This window comes from Astatotilapia calliptera, chromosome 4 (genome assembly GCF_900246225.1).
Source record: "Astatotilapia calliptera chromosome 4, fAstCal1.2, whole genome shotgun sequence".
Lineage (NCBI taxonomy): Eukaryota > Metazoa > Chordata > Actinopteri > Cichliformes > Cichlidae > Astatotilapia > Astatotilapia calliptera.
In genome coordinates this window covers 19,141,020-19,160,325 of record NC_039305.1, presented here as the reverse complement: position 1 = coordinate 19,160,325, position 19,306 = coordinate 19,141,020, and the positions used below count along the sequence as shown (strand labels likewise).

The window sequence follows — 19,306 nt, the reverse complement described above, 5'->3', positions numbered from 1 at the left end:
TTTCTGTTAATACACTTGCTAGTCCAATATTTCAATTTATAGGAAAACTCTGACACTCATTACAACACCTAACAATTGCATATTAAGTGCCTTTTTGATTTTTCTGTTTGCTGTTTTTTTTTTTTTTCATGTACCTGACAGAAATGAGTATATTATGAAAACAGTTGTTCAGCATATGCATTGCAAACACAATGTACACACTCATTTCAGCTCAGTCCGTGCAGTGAGGAGGAGCCAATGCAAAACTGAGGTGTCTTTCACTTCTACTTATCTGCCTGTAGAGACGATGACAGATCAGTGGACTCACAGTTTGAATGATGGACTGCAGGACAGGGTTGCTGCTTTTAACTCTCTGCTGGGCAGGTCAAAAACTTTTTTGTGTTAATACAGTCAGAACTTTCGAAGCCTGTCTTAAAAGATTATTGTCTTTTTGATTTTACAGGTGTTGATGGTCAGACTCTGACTGAGTCTGAATCAGTGATTAAAAGGCCTGGAGAATCCCACACACTGACCTGTACAGCCTCTGGATTCACATTCAGCAGCACCTGGATGGCCTGGGTCAGACAAGCTCCTGGAAAAGGAGTGGAGTGGATTGCAAGCCATTATGACAGTAGCAACATCTACTATTCTCAGTCATTTCGAGGCCGGTTCACCATCTCCAGAGACAACAGCAAACAGCAGGTGTATCTGCAGATGAACAGTCTGAAGACTGAAGACTCTGCTGTTTATTACTGTGCTCGAGACTCACATTGACAGGAACTAGTTAAACAGCTGTACAAAATCCTCCCAAGTGCATGTTAAATTAAAAAGAAAAGAAGAGTGTCCTAATAAGCAGTATATAAAAATAGACTGAGGTCGTGTCCAAATTCATGGGCTGCATCCTCCTGAGGACGCGGCCTTCGCGGTCTACGTGGGCCGGGTCCTCAGAAGATCGGGTAGGCCGGAAGTAAACGGCCGTGAAATTGGACGGTCTAGCCTTCTGATTAGCGTCACCGCTGTCTCGGTGGAGTTTAATAAACTCAGCCGTCTGATCCTTGCTATTTTAAAGTATAACAGGACACTGGCGTAAATTCTCAACTGTCTCATACTTCTGTTTAATCAGTTTTCTGTTTGACATTTAGTCAGCTGTGTAAAAATCAAGGAGGAATCCACCCGGGGGATTAATAAAGTTTTATTTTATCTAATCTAATCTAATAACTTTAATCTCAGCCAAACCGATTTACTCACGAACAAACAAAACACTGAAAAAAGCCCAACAATAAAATTTTTAGGTTGTCTAAGTGACTTATATATTACGTTTAACCCGAGCAGCGAGAGTCCGCGGTGATCTGAAAATGATGTGCTGGGAGTTGTGCCGTTCTCGGCCGCATCAGTAACCCTCGAGCTCCCGGCTAGCTGTCGAGCTGGTGGGTAGCAGACGTCTCCGAAAACGTCGAAGCACTTTTGCAAATATGCGATATCTTGATAAACCGAGCAGATATTTGATGTTTACACAGCTACTTTCTCGCCTGAAAATATGTTAAAAGTTTATTTTGTGACCCAGAAAGATTAGTATGAGTAATTTTAAAACTTAGTAGCGGCCGCCATTGTTGGAAACTGGAGTTTGGCTGGGCCGCGCTATGAATTCTGGGATATGGTAGGCCACGAAGGACACACCCGACCCATCCTTCAAATTCGGGGAAAAGGAGGACGCATTTGTCGGCTGCATTCGGAGGAGTCTACGAATTTGGACAGCCTTCGGCGCGTCGCTGTGACGTAATCGGTCTACAAATGCGGCCTCAGGAGGATGCAGCCCATGAATTTGGACACGACCTGACTGTCACAATATGCTTATTGCTTATTGCTAACTGCTGTAAATAATTTGTTGGCCTATAATATGTGAAATATATGTCAAATGTATTCGTCATATATGATATCAAGTCTTCTTAAGCCACAAAAAATATTCCTGTCACAAGGAAGTCGCTGCAATTTTTTACCATGCAAAGTGACTTTCAAGTCTCCTGTATTTATCGAGTTAAAAAGACTCATTGACATTAAAAATTTCTAATCAAAGAAATACATTTACAGTACTATGCAAAGTCTTGAGTCACCTCTTTCCAGGGAGTCAGACTTTCTTGTATTTTTTAAAGTGCTCTTTAGCAATAGTTTTCCAGTCTTTCTTAAGGTGGTTCTTTACCTAACCATTTCCAGATGATTTTCTTTGGGTTTTTTTTGGTTCAGCCAATTATCATTCACCACTTATCAAAAGCATCCTCCCACACGGGAGCCAGTTTTCTGTCTATAGATAAACAGACTATCAACAATTAGTTACAAACCAATTTTAAATGGTTTATATACAGTTTGTACTGTATGTAGTATATGCTGTTAAGTGCCAGGAGAATTGCCATTATTTACAGATTGTGGACACCAAACAACCTCTAGCAAGAAGATGACACAACACAGAAGGGCTAACTCGGCAGGCCAGCCTATTTACACCTACAGGCCGGTGGTCACTCTTTCAGTGATGAGGATGCACACATCCTGGACAAGAAGGAACACTGGTTTTGTCACGGAAAAGAGGGACCCAGGCGCGGTTCTTGCTCACAGAAAAACAGTGCGTTTATTTACAGTGAAACAGACAAGTCCAACAATCCATTCAAAAGTGCAATTTTCCAATCATGCTCGTCCCTTGCTCCCAGTGCGTTCCGTGTAGTAACTCCCTTCGTGTGTGTGCTCCCCAACTCGCTTCTCCGCTCGCCCCTCCTGGAGGAAGAAGGAAAATCCAGCGTTAGTCACACGCTAGCCGAATAACACACTCACACTGCTCGCACAGACTGTACCAGTTCGGAGTAATAATCCCACGTCGACTGTCGCCGTGAGTCCAGGTTAAATACCCCTTTCTAGCCTGGAGGAATGATTACCAACCACTGGTCAGGTAATCAGCTGCAGGTGGGCTGGCAACAGCGAAGGGGGACTCCCAATGACGACAGTCGCCAGGACACGCCTCTCCCACGGCGCGCACTTCCGTAAACAACCCCGAGGACCAGGGAGGGAGAAGCAAACACATACAGAAAACATAAACACAAGCAGGGTCGTCCGGAAAGGGCCGTCCGACCGTGACAGGTTTGAGCGGGGAGTCAGGGAAGCCATTTATGTAAAAACATGAAAGACCATCTATGCAATCACAGCATCTTACAATGCTGTGATTCAAGCCACTCCCCAACTCTTTGTGATCAGCGTTAATGACAATTTGTTAATAAACATGGAATTAACCTCTCAGCACATTGTTGATAAGTGGTGCTAGTTTCAGCCATTGTGCAAATGCACTGTTTACAAGGTTGGGAAAGCCTGCACTCAGCTGAGACTAAAGAAGTCACTTGGACGAGTTCCCCCCATTGAAAACACAACATCCAGACTAACAGAATTAACTTTTTAGGGTTTTAGACACTTTCTTACTACCAGTCTGTTGCATAAACACATTATTTGTGCAATTTCATTAGTTAAATCTTTGAAAAATGCAAAAAATAACAGCTTGACAGGTATGAAGTAGTATTTTTGCAACATTTTTCCTAAACAGCTATTAGCTGTTCACACTTAAAATTTTATAAATTTTGTAAATGTGGGAATAAAACGTGTTATTTTTTTGGAATTTGAATTCACGTGAATTTGAGTAAAAGCTTTTTAATGATTAATCACTTCTCCTACTTCTGTTCTCCTACTTTGTAGGTGGAGTCAATGCAAATGTTTAGATGTCTTCACCTCTACTTATCTGCCTGCTGAAAATGAACAGACAGAGTTAAACAAGATGGGCTGTAGGACAGTATTGCTACTTTTGACTGTCTGCTGTGCAGGTAGAACTCAAAAACTAATTACATGTTCTCATTATATTCTAGCTTAAAAATAAATTATTTTTTTATTGTCCTGTTTATTTCTGTTGACAGGTGTTGATGGTCAGACTCTGACACAATCTGAACCTGCAGTTAAAAGACCAGGAGATTCCCACACACTGACCTGTACAGGCTCTGGATTCACATTCAGCAGCTATGATATGAACTGGATCAGACAGGCTCCTGGAAAAGGACTGGAGTGGATTGCTCACATCTGGGGCAGTGGTAGCACTACTTACTACTCTCAGTCAGTCCAAGGCCGTTTTACAATCTCCAGAGACAACAGCAGGCAGCAGCTGTATCTGCAGATGAACAGTCTGAAGACTCTGCTGTTTATTATTGTGCTCGACAACCACAGTGACTCAAGTTCTTTGAGCAGCTGTACAAAATCCAATACTATCTCCTGATTACTACAGGTTTCTTGCACGATTATTGTCCTTATTTTGAGTCGTTCATATGGTTCAGTTTAACTTTTTATTTGTACTACCTGTTATATGTAAGCCGTGTGCTGGCAAGAGAGGACCCAAAGTGCAGGCTCATGGAAGTGGAAGGTAAACTCAGACTGACATTTATTGTAAAACACAACAAAAAAACAAAACAGAAAACTACAAAACAGCCTGACAGGCAGAACACACAGCAGGATAAAACAGTAGATCACGACACAGACAAAGGAAAACACAGGGCTTAAATACACAGAGGGAGCAATCAGGGAATGAGAGACAGAAGGGAAACACAGCTGGGGCAAATCAGGGCTAATGAGACAGGGGAAGCAAAACCTGATACAATAACCTGAGACATAGACTTCCAAGTAAAACAGGAAACATAACACAGAGATGAAGACTTGACAAGGCGATACAGCGGAGACAGAGCAACTAAGTAGCACAGTCAGAAACCAGAACTCTAACAAAGAAACCAAAAGACTAGAAAAGATAAATAACATCAAAATCAAAGTTCAATAATAACGTAACTCGTGAAATACTACTGATTTATTTTGTGGTGTTTATTTTATTCATGATGATGTGTTGCGACAAAAATGGTGGAAAAAAGGCAATTAACAATGGACGAGATTCAAACCATCATAACACAAACCATTAGGAGACCTGTACAACAACTACTCAAATAAGCTACCTTATCCATTTGAGAAACATTTATATGTGTTGTAAAGGCCTTTGAAATATGAGTACAACATTTTATGAGACTTCAGCAATTTTGTCATTTCCCAAGACAAAACATACTATATATTAGGTATATAACAAGATATTAATATTTTATTATGTTTTTGAATGACACATATAAATTTCATCCAAGATTGCAGTGTTCATACTGAATGATTTTCCAAAACATTCCTAATATGTTTTCATTCAGGGTATCAAATATTGTCACATAAATACTGTCAAACACTGGAATAGGACAAAAACAATCTGATCTCAGTGATTTGAATTAAGGTTGTTGTCATGTGGTAACATTACAATGAATAAAGGCATGTAAAATACAGCATATAGAATACGCTAATTAGCCTGGACTCGTATGTGTGGAGTTTGCATGATCCCCCTGTGCCAGCATGGGTTCTGCTGCAGTATTCCAGGATTGGGATAATTGATAATGTGTGTGTTAGTGACTTGTACAGGTTGTACCTTGTGTGTGACTGCATCATTAAGAGCACAGAAAACCTGACATCAGTTCAGATTCACACTACTTAACACAATAGAAATGTCTTCCTAAAGTTAGAGCTTGTCTTAAAAGACAAAGTTATTTTCAGTTTTACAGGTGTTTTACAGAAATTGTCTTTTCTGAAGATATGTGGGAACTTTATTTGATTACAATTTATTCTTAATCTGCATCTGATTCTTCCAGCAGCACAGTGAATTGCAGCATGAATACACTGCTGTGTATTACTGTACCAGGTAAACACAGTCAGAAAACCAACAGATGTGTACAAAAACCTTTCAGAGTCTAAACAGTCTGGTCAATGAGAACACCACGGCAGTAGGAGCTTTCTTATTGCTGATGCGTTCAAGACAGGTTTGCTCTTAATGAGACGAGCTATATAGTTTGCACTGATATGATAAATACTAATATTATTTATACTAATACTAATAATATTTAATGATACTGATACTGCTGTCAATTGGCTTTTTTAGATTAGCAGTGAATCCAAAAGTTTGTGTTTTCATCATTTGAGTGGTCTATATTACTTTCTCAAGGAACTTTTCTTTATTTAGTTTTGCTTATTTTCCTTTAAGTAAAAAAGAAAAAAAGTTAAACACAGGCTTTACTCAGTGCTTTGAAATCTTTTTTGCTTGAGACATCACGCAACGTGTTGTACTTGCTGTTGAATGTTTTAGCCATTTACATGATGGAAGAATTTTATATTTATGCAATTGTGAATAAAGAACAAAGCATTAATAAAGGATTAGACTGTTAGTTTTCTAATCTTTTTTAAAAAGTCTAACGATGTCCAGGCAATGTTTAAGAAGCACCTGAAACTGCCATGTTTGCTTTGATATAAGAAACAAAAGCTTTTATGTCAGGTGTCTACACAGTCTCTTTACTTTTGTACCTATTTTTATGGAAACCAATACTTGGACGTTCACAGTCTAGTGTGTCTCTGGCAATTCTTGTGACTTGTTCTTATTCCCTGAGCTATATCCTGCATTCTTGTTTGACCTAATGTCATCATGAAGGTGATCATGTAAGCATCACACGTAATAAACCACCGTGGTGGCATAATTAATTTGTTTGTCTTATGTGGGAATCATTTGGGGTTCACTCCTCAGATGGTGAAGGAGAGAAAGAATGATGCAGAAATACTGACAGTTTGAAATAATTTCTCCACATCTTTCTAGAAATTCATGCTGTTAAATTCTTGAAGAAAAAGCATTGCAAGTAACTGTAAATAGAATCACTTTAAATCTGGTTCAGGATTTAAAGACTATTATATATTTGATAGGGAGAAGCTCACATTTTAGCTTCAGTTTACCCTATTGATGCAAAGTAGCAAAAAAAAAAAAAAGGATCTGAAATTTGCAAGAACATCAGTGCTCTTTTTTTAGAATTAATGAGAGTGAAAATGAGAAGCCAAGTTAAAAAACACAAGAGAAAATGTATCACATAAAAAAATAACAAAAAAATACAGAACATACACATATTTCCAATTTTTCACCAGTCACTGAATCTTCACATTGAATTTTTCAAATGTAAATGCAAAGCCCCTTTATTTAAATGACCACCACGAACTTCCTCATAATTAAGCCTGTGACTGCTCCAGTGAGACTGCAGAGATGAGTTCAGCTTCATCATCAACCATGTTCTCAGTGGCTCTGATCCTGCTGCTGGCTGCTGCATCCTGTGAGAAGATTTCTTGAATTCACAAAACTAAATACAATAGAAATGCTAAACAGTTAAATGAATAATGGTTTAAATGCTGATTTCTGTCTCCACAGGTGTGTACGGTATTAATCTCATACAGCCAGATTCAGTGATTGTGCAGCCTGGACAGTCTTTGACCATCACCTGTCGAGTCTCTGGTTATTCTTTGACTGACAGCAGCTATGCAACAAACTGGATCAGACAGCGGGATGGAAAACAAATGGATTGGATTTTTACCATGTGGTATGATGGGAGCACAAGCAAAAATGATGCTTTAAAGAACAAGTTCAGCATGAGCAGAGACACTTCTGCTCAAACAGTGACAATAACAGGACAGAATCTGCAGCCTGAGGACACAGCTGTTTATTACTGTGCACGTATGCACACAGTGATACACACCACTGACAGACCTGCACAAATAATCAAAAGGCAGCAACACAAAACAATACAATGTTCTGTAAATATGGATATTAATAGTGAACCTCTTCCTACTGAACCACACATAAATTTATAAATGTAACCAGCAGTGTGTGGTAGCATTTACAAAAAAGGCAAGGAGAGTCAACAAGCTCCCACCTCACAATACCACTCCAAAAACGAAACACAAAATAAATACATACATAAATAAAATAAAACTAACTAACAAGATGAACTGGGTCACATTCTGCACATTCCTCCTGGTTGTAGAATCATTGTAAGGTGGATGATTTTTTTTCTATCATTCATTTAGTAAAACGAACAATAAAATGCTATGAAAACATGTCACTACGAGTTTTTAAACTAGAGCAAAACATCCTTCCTCAGTCTTATATGGACCACTGTTACTGCTGCAGACGTTTATGAGGCAGAGAGAGCACCCAGGCACAGACAACACAGGAAAATAGGAACTGGTGTAACAAAAGGCGAGCTGCTTATTGGGCAGAACTTTGAAGTACAAATTAAAAAAAACCAAAATGCAATAACTAACCTAAACTGGGAAAACATTAAAGAACATGGCACCTGAGAGACACAAGGGGTGAAGAACAGGCAACCTAACAAGGGATAAGGTGGAAACTCACACAATATATATACACACAAGGGGGATTAGGGAGAGTGGTGACACATGGGAGCACAGGAGGGATAAATCAGGCATAACAATACAGGGGAAGCAAAACTGAACATGGACACACAAGTGTCACAATTCAGGGGCTGCATTTGAAGGCCGATTACATCACAGCCAGGCGATGAAGGCTCTCCCAATTCTTAGGCTGCTCCAAATGCGGCTGACAAATGCGTCGTTCATTTCCCCAGATTTACAGGATGGGTCAGGTGTAGAATTCATAGTGCAGCCCAGCCAATTCCAGTTTCCAACAATGGTGGCAGCTACTTAGTTTTAATATTACTCTTTCTGGGTTACACAATAAACTTTTAACATATTTTCAGGCAAGAATGTAGCTGTGTAGACTTCAAATATCTGCTCAGTTTATCAAGACTTCACATATTTGCAAAAGTGCTCCGACGTTTTCGGAGACGTCGGTTACGCATCAGCTCATAGCTGACTGAGTCAAGGCTCACTAGAGCCAACGAGGACACCGGACAGCTGGTGATGCAAATCTGAAGTCTAGATTGTCCCATTTCACAACCTCGCACTTCCAGCCTTCTTGGTCTTCGAAGGACCCGGCCCACGTAGACTACGAAGGCCGGGTCCTCCAAAGGATGCAGCCTCTAAATTGGGACATAGCTCAGGAGGACAATAGATTGTCAGAATAAAACAGGAAATACGAGAAATACACACTAAGACACACACTGACCAAACACGGGGAACAGACGAGGAACACTGAGGGAAGATTACACAAACACAAAGAGTAAAAGAACAAGACTAAATCTGACCAAAGGAATGAATCAACCAATATAACATTAACCATCCTTAGAAATAAATTACAAAAAAAGTTAAAAATACACTAACTCAAAACACTGGGTCAACAACCAAAGGTTCAGCTTGTTTTAAACACTTTTTATTATTTGTAATCTACCATATTCTATAAAATCATAGTATCTGTACTGTGAGCATTACATAAGCTCTGAAACACAGGTCTACATCTTGATTCAAATGCAAAGTAATATATTCCTAAAATTTCACAACTGAATAAAAAGGCTTGAGCATGTGGAATGGTTAACATGGCAATATCTACAGCAGGATTAAAAATGAATGAATCAGTGATTAAAAGGCCTGGAGAATCCCACAGTTTCACATACCTTATTTACATTATTTATAAAAACAGCTGCGGTTTAAAAAAAAATATATATAAACTTTTGTAAATGTGTTTTTGAGAAGAAACCTGTGATAACTTTAAAGTTTTGGTAACATGAGATCAGTTGAATAAGTAAAGGTCACTGTTGTGATTTGCTAGTCCTCTCCTACTTTTAGGAAATGCAAATGTGACATTGTCTTCCACCTCTACTTATGTGGCAGCTTACAGAGTCTGACACAACATTGGGCCGACACAGTTAAACATGGACTATTGGACAGCACTGCTACTTTTAACTGTGTGTTGGGCAGGTGACACTCTTTCTCTGTTTTTATTTATTTATTTATTTATTTATTTATTTTTCATCAATATACTTTATGTTTATTTTTTAATATGTTCCTGTTTGTGACTGGTTCCAGGTGCAGATTGTCAGACTCTGACAGAATCTGAACCAGCAGTTAAAAGACCAGGAGAATCTCACAGACTGACCTGTACAACATCTGGATTTAACTTTGGAGGCTACAGCATGCACTGGATCAGACAGGCTCCTGGAAAAGGACTGGAGTGGATCGCCTATATCAGATATGACAGTGCTTACATCTACTATTCTCAGTCAGTCCAAGGCCGGTTCACCATCTCCAGAGACAACAGCAAACAGCAGGTGTATCTGCAGATGAACAGTCTGAAGACTGAAGACTCTGCTGTTTATTATTGTGCTCGAGACTCACAGTGAATTAAGTTGTTGGAGCTCCTGTACAATATCCTACACTCCTCATTATGCTTAATTTCTCATGCATCTTTCAGCTATGCTCTCCATTCTTTTCTCCTCTAGTGCCATCATGTAAGTGATGTCATTATCAAAGGTATCCAGAATTAATAAAACATGGCAGTCAGTTAAAACGATCACAAGCAGCTCCTCTATATTTGTGAGGATACTTTCAGGCCTAACCAGACATCCCAGCTATTCAAATGGAAGCTCTAATAGCATTTAAACTATGATGGAAAGCGACCAAATCATTATAACAGTTGTTAGTAAACACAAGATTTCAATATCTTTGTTCAGCTAAAACTGAAGCTTCATTTTATTCTATTGATTATGTTCAAATAGCAAACATGAATGGGAAACATTCTTTGCCTGACATCTGTTCAAGCATTAAAACTGTTTTACGAGGAGAGAAAAACGGAGAGTAAAGCCAATTATTTATTAAATCATCAATCAAATCAAAGTAAAATTAACACACAGACCAACTGTACATTCAAATTAGCAACAAGCTCTTCCTCAGAATTGAAGCAGAGTGTGTGACTGCATCAATAAGGGAACAGAAGACACAAGAAAGCACACAAAGAGCACTGAAGAAGCTGCATTTTGTTCCTGTGCAGCACTTTGAAGCAATGATAAACACAAGTCAAGTTTTAGACATGTTATGGATTATTTATGAGACACTGTCAGTTCTTTTCTGGCAGAAACTGAATCAGTGATCAAAAGCCCATGAGAGTCCCACAGATTGACCTCTACAGCCTCAGGCCTAGGTCAGACAGGCACCTGAAAAAGAACTCAATTGGGATGCAAGCATAATAATCCATAGCTGCTGCTGTATCTGCAGATGAACAGACTGAAAACTGAAAGGGACAACAAAAAAAAACACATTTCGTATATTAAGAAAAAATGCAGCAAATCAAAAAGAAATTGACAAAATGTTATTTAATATGCCTGTCATCTGTCATCAGTCACTGAACCTTTGTGCAAATGCACAGTCCATTTATTCAAATGAACATAAAGCACTTCCTTAAAACTGTGTGTGGCTGCAACAGAAGAGCTCACATCAGTTCAGTTTCAAGATCAACCATGTTCTCCATAGCTCTGATATTACTGCTAGCTGCTATATCCTGTGAGAAGCTTTGCTGAACTCATACCACTAAATAGAATAGAAATGCTAAATACTTCAATGAATAATGGCTTAAATATTGATTCTGTCTCCACAGGAGTGTACAGTATTGATCTTATTCAGCCAGACTCAAGAGTTATGCAGCCTGGACAGTCTATGACCATCACCTATCAGGTATCTGGTTATTCTCTGACTGATGGTAGCTATGGAACATGTTGGATCAGACAGCGTGAAGGAAAACAAATGGACTGCATTTTCTGCATGTGGTCTGATGGGAGCACTGAGAAAAATGGTGCTTTAAAGAACAAGTTCAGCATGAAACAGTGACAATAGCAGGACAAAATCTGCAGCCTGAGGACACAGCTGTTTATTACTGTGCAAAAGGTTACCACACAGTGATACAAACCACTGACAGACCCGTGCAAATACTCAGTAATTAGCAACACAGCATCACACACACGCTTGTAGCATATTTAAATCTACAACCACAAGTGCTCTAAATGTGAATATTATCAAAGGAATTAAGACACAGGGAGCCTGCACAAACCACTGTGTCTGATTCGATAAAGTTAAAACAAAAATAATTTGCACCTGAGCAAACAATACTCTTCCTGCTGAACCACATACATTAAATGGAAACAAATAATAGTGTCTTTGTTTATAGAATTAAATAAATGTAATAGAAAGTTTTGTATTTGTATCGTAACTTTAACTGTGCAGATTTTCTTTTTTCTTTTTTTTGGGGGTGGGGGGGGGGGGTTGTTTGTTTGTGTTTGCTTTCATATAATTGCCAGCTTTATGCATATAATTACCAGCTTACAGGAAGTGACAATTGTAAGCTGGTAATTATATGCATAACGGGTCTGGAGAATCCACAAGGAGCAGGCGCATCTACTACACATAGACCGGCTGCAAAGTGCAGAGTGCAGCGGCCAGCGCAACAAATTTTGGATCCTTCGCTCTTAGCTAGCGCAGCGCGTGCCACATCTGTTGTGAAAGGGCCTTTATGCTGCGCACTGTGCCTCACAGTCCCCGGTAAGCCCTGACTTTGTGTTAAAGTAATACTAAAGTAATAATGGTATTTCTGACCATTGGTATGCCACAACTTTATCCTTTCAACAGGTACCAAAAGTTAAGGGACCTAGCTTTTATGAGCCCAAATGGACATTTATATAGAGCTCCTCCATCTCCTCCAAATAAACATCAAGCACTTCCTCATAGTTGAATTGAAATAAGTGACTGCATAGTGAGAGGACAGTAGAGCTCATATCAGTTCAGCCTCATCATAAACTACTATTATGTTCTCCATATTTCTGATGTTGCTGCTAACAGTTGGATCCTGTGAGAAGCTTTGTTTGATTTATACTACTTAATACATCAGAAATGCTGGAAAAGTAAATGAATAATTTGTTGATGATTAAATTAAAATGTTTTTTTTTTCCTATAAGTGTGTACAAATACTCAACAGCCAGCAGCCACACAAGTTGTAAAGGTGACACTATGTAATTTTTGGATTCAAACAATCAAAAGTGACAAAATAAAACTCTTGTGAGAGTGTCACACACACACACACCAAATTGCAGCACAAGTAAAAGGCTAAAAATGCTCAATTTCATCTTATAACAAAGTACATTTTTCATAGTTTTATTACAAGACCTGGTGGATCCTACAGATTGACCAGTCTCCTGGGGACTGGGAGAGAGTTGGAGTATCAAAATATTACAGCAGCTATCACTTTCAGTTACTTCAGGGCTAGTTTACCATCTATTTGCAAATAAACAGGTGACTGAAGATTGTATTTATTAGTGCACTCAGAACTTACAGTGGTAGAAGCCAGTTTAACAACTGCATAAAATCTTCAAATTACAAATGCGAGCTCTCATCATGAAACAAAATGAATGAACAGAAAAATGATAATACACAGTGATTTTAGTGATGAAAGATATATTTCAGCATGGGAAAAATGACTGCAGTGCTTTAATGCTGTCACATGTGACAGGACGTACTAACATCCATTACTTCCCCAACGGTGACACTTATAAAAGTGATACAAGTCTGTACTTGAAAGCAGCTTGGCTGCTAAAATCACTGTTGATCTATAACTATCAGAAATAAGCACACACTTTGGGAGCTGGACTGAAAACTATTGTTGCCAATTATTGGAACACTAGAGGGCAGTCAGTGTCAAGTCTCATCTTTAAATAACTGCTAAATCAACAAAGACTGACATTTAGCTGTGGTTCACAAGCCTGAATTTCAAAGAAAATGTGGAAGAATTACATGGCTTCTTACTGGCTGTCATTTTCAGACAATGACTTTAATTTCTAGCAGATGAAGAGTATTTTAGATGTATCTGTATAAGGTGAGAGTTAGTGATCTTAGCACTTTTTGTCTGTATCACATTTATCTTATGCTGAAAATCTGATAGCTTTGCTGCCCTAATTAGTACAAAAGGTTACCTTTTTTTAAAAAAAAAAAATTATTACTCAAGATACAGTTAAATCTCCATTCATCCTATTAAAAAAAAACATACGATGGGGCAGTTGATACTAATCTGCTGACTCATTATTATTTTTTAGGTTTTTGTTAATAGTCTATAAGAAAACTCTTTAAGTAACGTTTCAATTTTTTCAGTAAAATTTTTGACTTTTTTTCTCAGTGTGCTGTGTTTTCTTATAGATGACAGAGGTAAGGATATTCAACACATGAGGTGTGAAAGTAATAGCTGCATTTATTTCTGCTCAGTCTATTGAGTGAGGAGGAGTTAATGCAAACTCAGATGTCTTTTACTTCTACTTATCTGACTGTAGCGATAATGACAGATCAGTAGAGTCACATTTTGATATGATGGACTGTAAGACAGGACTGCTGTTTTTAGCTCTCTGCTGGGCAGGTGAAGGTTTTCACTTATTTTTTAACTGATTTGTCTTCATAAAATTGCTACTTATAATGATACACTGTTTGTTTGTTTTTGGTTTATTTTGACAGGTGTTGATAGTCAGACTCTGACTGAGTCTGAACCAGTGGTTAAAAGGCCTGGAGAATCCCACACACTGACCTGTACAGCCTCTGGATTCACATTCACTGACTACTATTTAGTCTGGGTCAGACAGGCTACTGGAAAAGGACTGGAGTGGCTTGCAAGCCATTATAACAGTGCTTACATCTATTATTCTCAGTCAGTCAGAGGCCGGTTCACCATCTCCAGAGACAACAGCAAACAGCAGGTGTATCTGCAGATGAACAGTCTGAGCACTGAAGATTCTGCTGTTTATTATTGTACTCGAGAGCCACAGTGACTGAAATTCTTTGAGTAGCTGTACAATATCCAACAGTGGTCACTATTCTTCATTTATCATATGGCAATTGTAGTATAATAAGGATATTTCTAATACTACTACTATTTACATCAAGTGCGCATGCGCCAACCAGCGTGCAGCCTGTTACAGTCGCTCCTGTTTTTCTCTTAGTTTAGCTCTTTTTTCTTACGTATTCTTTTTTTTTCTGACTTGTATTTTCCTCCGTTTTCTATCTCTTACTCAATCATGTGGATTGAGAGAGTTTTTGTTCTTCTGGTGGCCGTGGAACTGTTACTTTTATCATGGAACGGGACCGCGGCACATCTCCTACATGCACGGACTGTTTACTCCAGAGATCAGCTGATCGCCCTGATGCCGGCCGGCTCGCTGGCCAGGCCCGCAGAAGTGCCCGCAGAAGTACCAGCTGAAATTTGGAGGAAAACACATCGGGGATGCAGAGGTCAAGGACAGAAGAGAAGAAAAAAGGTGACGGTGAGACAGCGGAGGCTCGAAGCGAGGAGGAGGTTTAAACCGTGTCTGCCGTCTATCGTGATGGGAAATGTGCGATCGTTGGCAAGTAAAATCGACGAGCTCTCAGCACTGGTACGGAGTCAGAGGGAATACCGAGAGTGTAGCCTGATGTGTTTCACCGAATCATGGCTGCACCAGGTCATTCCCGATGAGAATGCTTCCGTGGAAGGCTTCCACACTGTTCGGGCGGACAGGGACAGCATCGCTAGCGGTAAGCGTAAAGGAGGTGGGCTTGCTGTTTTAGTTAACAACCGGTGGTGTAACCCTGCCAACATAACAATCAAAGAAAGGATTTGTTGCCCGGACACTGAACTGTGTGCTGTTGGACTCAGGCCGTATTATTTACCCAGGGAATTCTCTCACGTCATCTTGGTGGCTGTTTATGTTCCCCCCTCTGCTAACCCCACAGCTGCATGTGACACTATCCACTCTGCCATAGCTCGGCTACAGACTCAGCACCCGAGTGCCTTTATTGTGATCTCGGGTGACTTCAACCATGTATCACTGGACAATACACTACCAACATTCAAACAATATGTGGACTGTCCCACCAGGGGAGAGAAAACTTTAGACTTACTGTATGCTAACGTCAAGGATGCATACAGCTCCTCCTCCCTCCCCCCACTTGGTAGGTCAGATCATAACCTGATTCACCTCACCCCCCACTATGTGCCAATTGTGAGGAGGGAACCTGTGACCACCAGGACTGTTAGGAGGTGGTCAGAGGAGGCAATAGCGGAACTACAGGGCTGTTTCGAGGTGACCGACTGGGAAACACTCTGTGAGCCTCACGCCGAGGACATCAATGGGCTTACTGAGTGTATCACAGACTACATAACTTTCTGCACCGACTCCATTGTTCCAGCTCAGACTGTTCATTGTTACCCAAATAACAAGCCGTGGGTGACTAAGGACATCAAAGCCCTCCTCAACAAGAAGAAGAGGGCTTTCAGAGGGGGCAACAAAGAGGAGGTGAGGAAGGTCCAGGTGTTACTAAAGGACAAGATCAGGAGGAAGCTGGAGTGGAAACTCCAGCAGAACAGCATGAGAGAGGTGTGGAGGGGCATGAAGACCATCACTGGATTCAGGCCAACCAACAGCAGGGGAGCTGAGGGAGGTGAGAATAGAGCCGACGAGTTGAATCTGTTTTTCAATAGATTCGACACCACAGTGTCTGCTCCCACCCCCACAACCTCACCTGCAGTCAGCCTGGAATCCAGAGCCACACCACTGTGCCAGCCTCTCTCTTCACATGTTGCCTCCTGTGAGATTCCTGACACCCCTCCCCCACCCATCACCTTCACTCAATACCAGGTTGAGATGCAAATGAGGAGACTTCACTCAGGCAAGTCTGCTGGACCAGACGGAGTGAGTCCCCTTGTCCTCAAGGCCTGTGCCCCCCAGCTGTGTGGAGTCTTTCATAAACTGTTTATGCTGAGTCTGAGTCTGCAGAGGGTCCCGGTGATGTGGAAGACATCATGCCTCGTCCCTGTACCAAAGACGCCTCGTCCCAGTGGCCCCCAGGATTACAGGCCCGTGGCACTGACCTCCCACGTCATGAAGACCCTGGAAAGGCTCATCCTGGACCAGCTGCGACCCATAGTAAGACCACATCTGGATCCCCTTCAGTTCGCTTATCAGCCTCGTCTCGGAACAGAGGACGCCATCATCTACCTGCTCAATCGTGTCTACACCCATCTGGACCAGCCGGCGAGCACTGTGAGGGTCATGTTTTTTGACTTTTCCAGTGCTTTCAACACCATCAGGCCGACCCTCCTGGGTGATAAGTTAGCAGCGATGCAGGTGGATGCTTCTCTGGTGTCCTGGATTGTTGATTACCTGACAGGAAGACCACAATATGTACGTCTCCCACAGTGTGTGTCTGACAAGGTGATTAGCAACACAGGGGCACCACAGGGGACTGTCCTCTCCCCCTTCCTCTTCACCCTCTACACCACAGACTTCAGCCACTGCACAGAGACCTGCCATCTTCAGAAGTTTTCTGATGACTCTGCGGTGGTTGGATGCATCAGCAGGGATGATGAGACAGAGTACCGGGCTGTGGTCGACTCCTTTGTCACGTGGTGTGAGCAGAATCATCTGCAGCTCAACGTGGCAAAGACCAAGGAACTGATCGTGGACTTCAGGAAGACCAGGAAACACTTGACCCCTGTTTCAATCCAGGGGGTCAGTGTTGACATTGTGGAGGACTATAAATACCTTGGAGTACACATTGACAATAAACTGGACTGGGCTAAAAACACCACAGCACTTTACAGGAAGGGCCAGAGTCGTCTCTATTTTTTGAGGCGACTGAGGTCCTTCAACATCTGCCAGAAAATGCTGAGGATTTTCTATGAGTCTGTGGTGGCCAGTGCGATCCTCTATGCTGTTGCATGCTGGGGGAGCAGGCTGAGGGTCGCAGATGCCAACAGACTTAATAAACTGATCCGTAAGGCCAGCAATGTTGTGGGGATGGAGCTGGACTCCCTCAAGGTGGTGTCGGAGAGGCGGATGCTGTCCAAGATAAAGACAATGTTGGATAACACCTCCCACCCACTCCATGACATGTTGGTCAGTCACAGGAGCTCGTTCAGTGAGAGACTGAGATTACCGAAAAGCACCACTGAACGACACAGGAAATCATTCCTGCCTGTGGCCATCTCCCTGTACAACGCATCCACTTAACACACTGTTTGCTGCTACAACTACACATGTTTCTTTTCCAACTATTTATTTATGAGTGACTTATGTATGTATGTATGTATATATATGTATATATTGTACTATTCTTAGTTAGCGTATTGTCTGTCTTGTCTTAATGTTGGTTTAAAATGGAGCACTGTAACAAAAAATAATTTCCCCCAGGGATCAATAAAGTATTCTGATTCTGATTCTGATTCTGATTATACTGATAAAACGAAGACATTTCTGTTGCACTTGTCCGAGAACCGTCTTTTTCATATGATTGGGGATTATTTTAGAGCTCATCAAACATACCAGCTGTATAAATGGATTTCCCTGTTATGGTGTAACAATTTCTTTACCCTAATAATAAAAAAAAAAAACAGACACACATTGTCATATATATTTGTTAAGAACCAGGATTTCAGCAGCATTACATCTTCAGTAAACAGTGTTTAACTAAAATAAAATAAAATAATTGTGCACACAGTCCAGTGCCACATTCACTGTAGTGGAGTTTGTTACTAAAATGGCAACGAAAGGGTGAAGTACTGTGAAAAATTATTGAACCACTTCTCACGTCCTTGTTTAGATAAAATTTAACGTTTATTTTATTCCACTGACTTTGTTCAAATAGCAACCATGAGTGGAAGACAGTGTTTACCTGACATTTGCTCAATCATTAAAACTATTTTACCAGGAAAGAAGGAGAAAAACAGAGAGAGAAATTTTTAAATCTACTCAATCATCAGTCCAGACTATCTACAAAGACTACACAAACTAACTGTACATTTAAATTGAATTAATCAAAGTAAATCTATTCAAATTAGCACCAAGCTAAATTATATTTTATATGATAATATTATATATAATTCATCACTTACCACTGGTCAGAAAAAAATGTACCAAAATAAACTAATCTATGAGAAAGGACACGGGTATTATAAATATAGAGAAATATAATCGCAAATGAATCACCTATATTTATTTTCAATGACAACACTGTTATCATTGGAAATACATGTATAAATTTAGATAGTATAGATAGTTTGATAAAATTTATCAGTAAATCTTTAAGGGACAGTGGGTAGAAAATCCAATCAAATTACGAGACCTTTTCCTTTAAAATGAGCTAGATGTTAAAATTAAACAAAAAAATGTACCTGTAAACACTGTAGGGCAAAAGGTTCCTGACTACAAGATACAACTGACAAAATTTATTCACTAGCAGTCAGTAAATTTTGTAAATATGCCTTTGTGGTTTCAAATTAAAAGAACTGAAATTTTTATTTGTGTGACTAAAAGCTCTTTGATAATATATCAGCTTTCTCCTTCTTTTGAGGTGGAGTCAATGCAAATATTCAGACGTCTTCCTCGTCCTCCACCTACTTATCTGTCTGCTGTAAGTACGCACAGAATAGTGGACAGACAGGCAAAGTGAA

At 40.2% G+C, this 19,306-nt stretch overlaps 1 pseudogene and 1 gene segment (V, D, J or C); both read left to right on the top strand.

The window, feature by feature from the left end:
• Nucleotides 1-2,824: 2,824 nt before the first annotated feature.
• LOC113021549 (immunoglobulin heavy variable 3-23-like) lies at nt 2,825-4,227 on the top strand (annotated as a pseudogene).
• Nucleotides 4,228-9,718: 5,491 nt separating this feature from the next.
• On the top strand, nt 9,719-10,654 carry LOC113021548 (immunoglobulin heavy variable 3-30-3-like). The segment is given in 3 exon segments: nt 9,719-9,774; nt 9,883-10,192; nt 10,615-10,654. Coding segments are annotated over 3 exon segments (396 nt in total).
• Nucleotides 10,655-19,306: the final 8,652 nt, after the last annotated feature.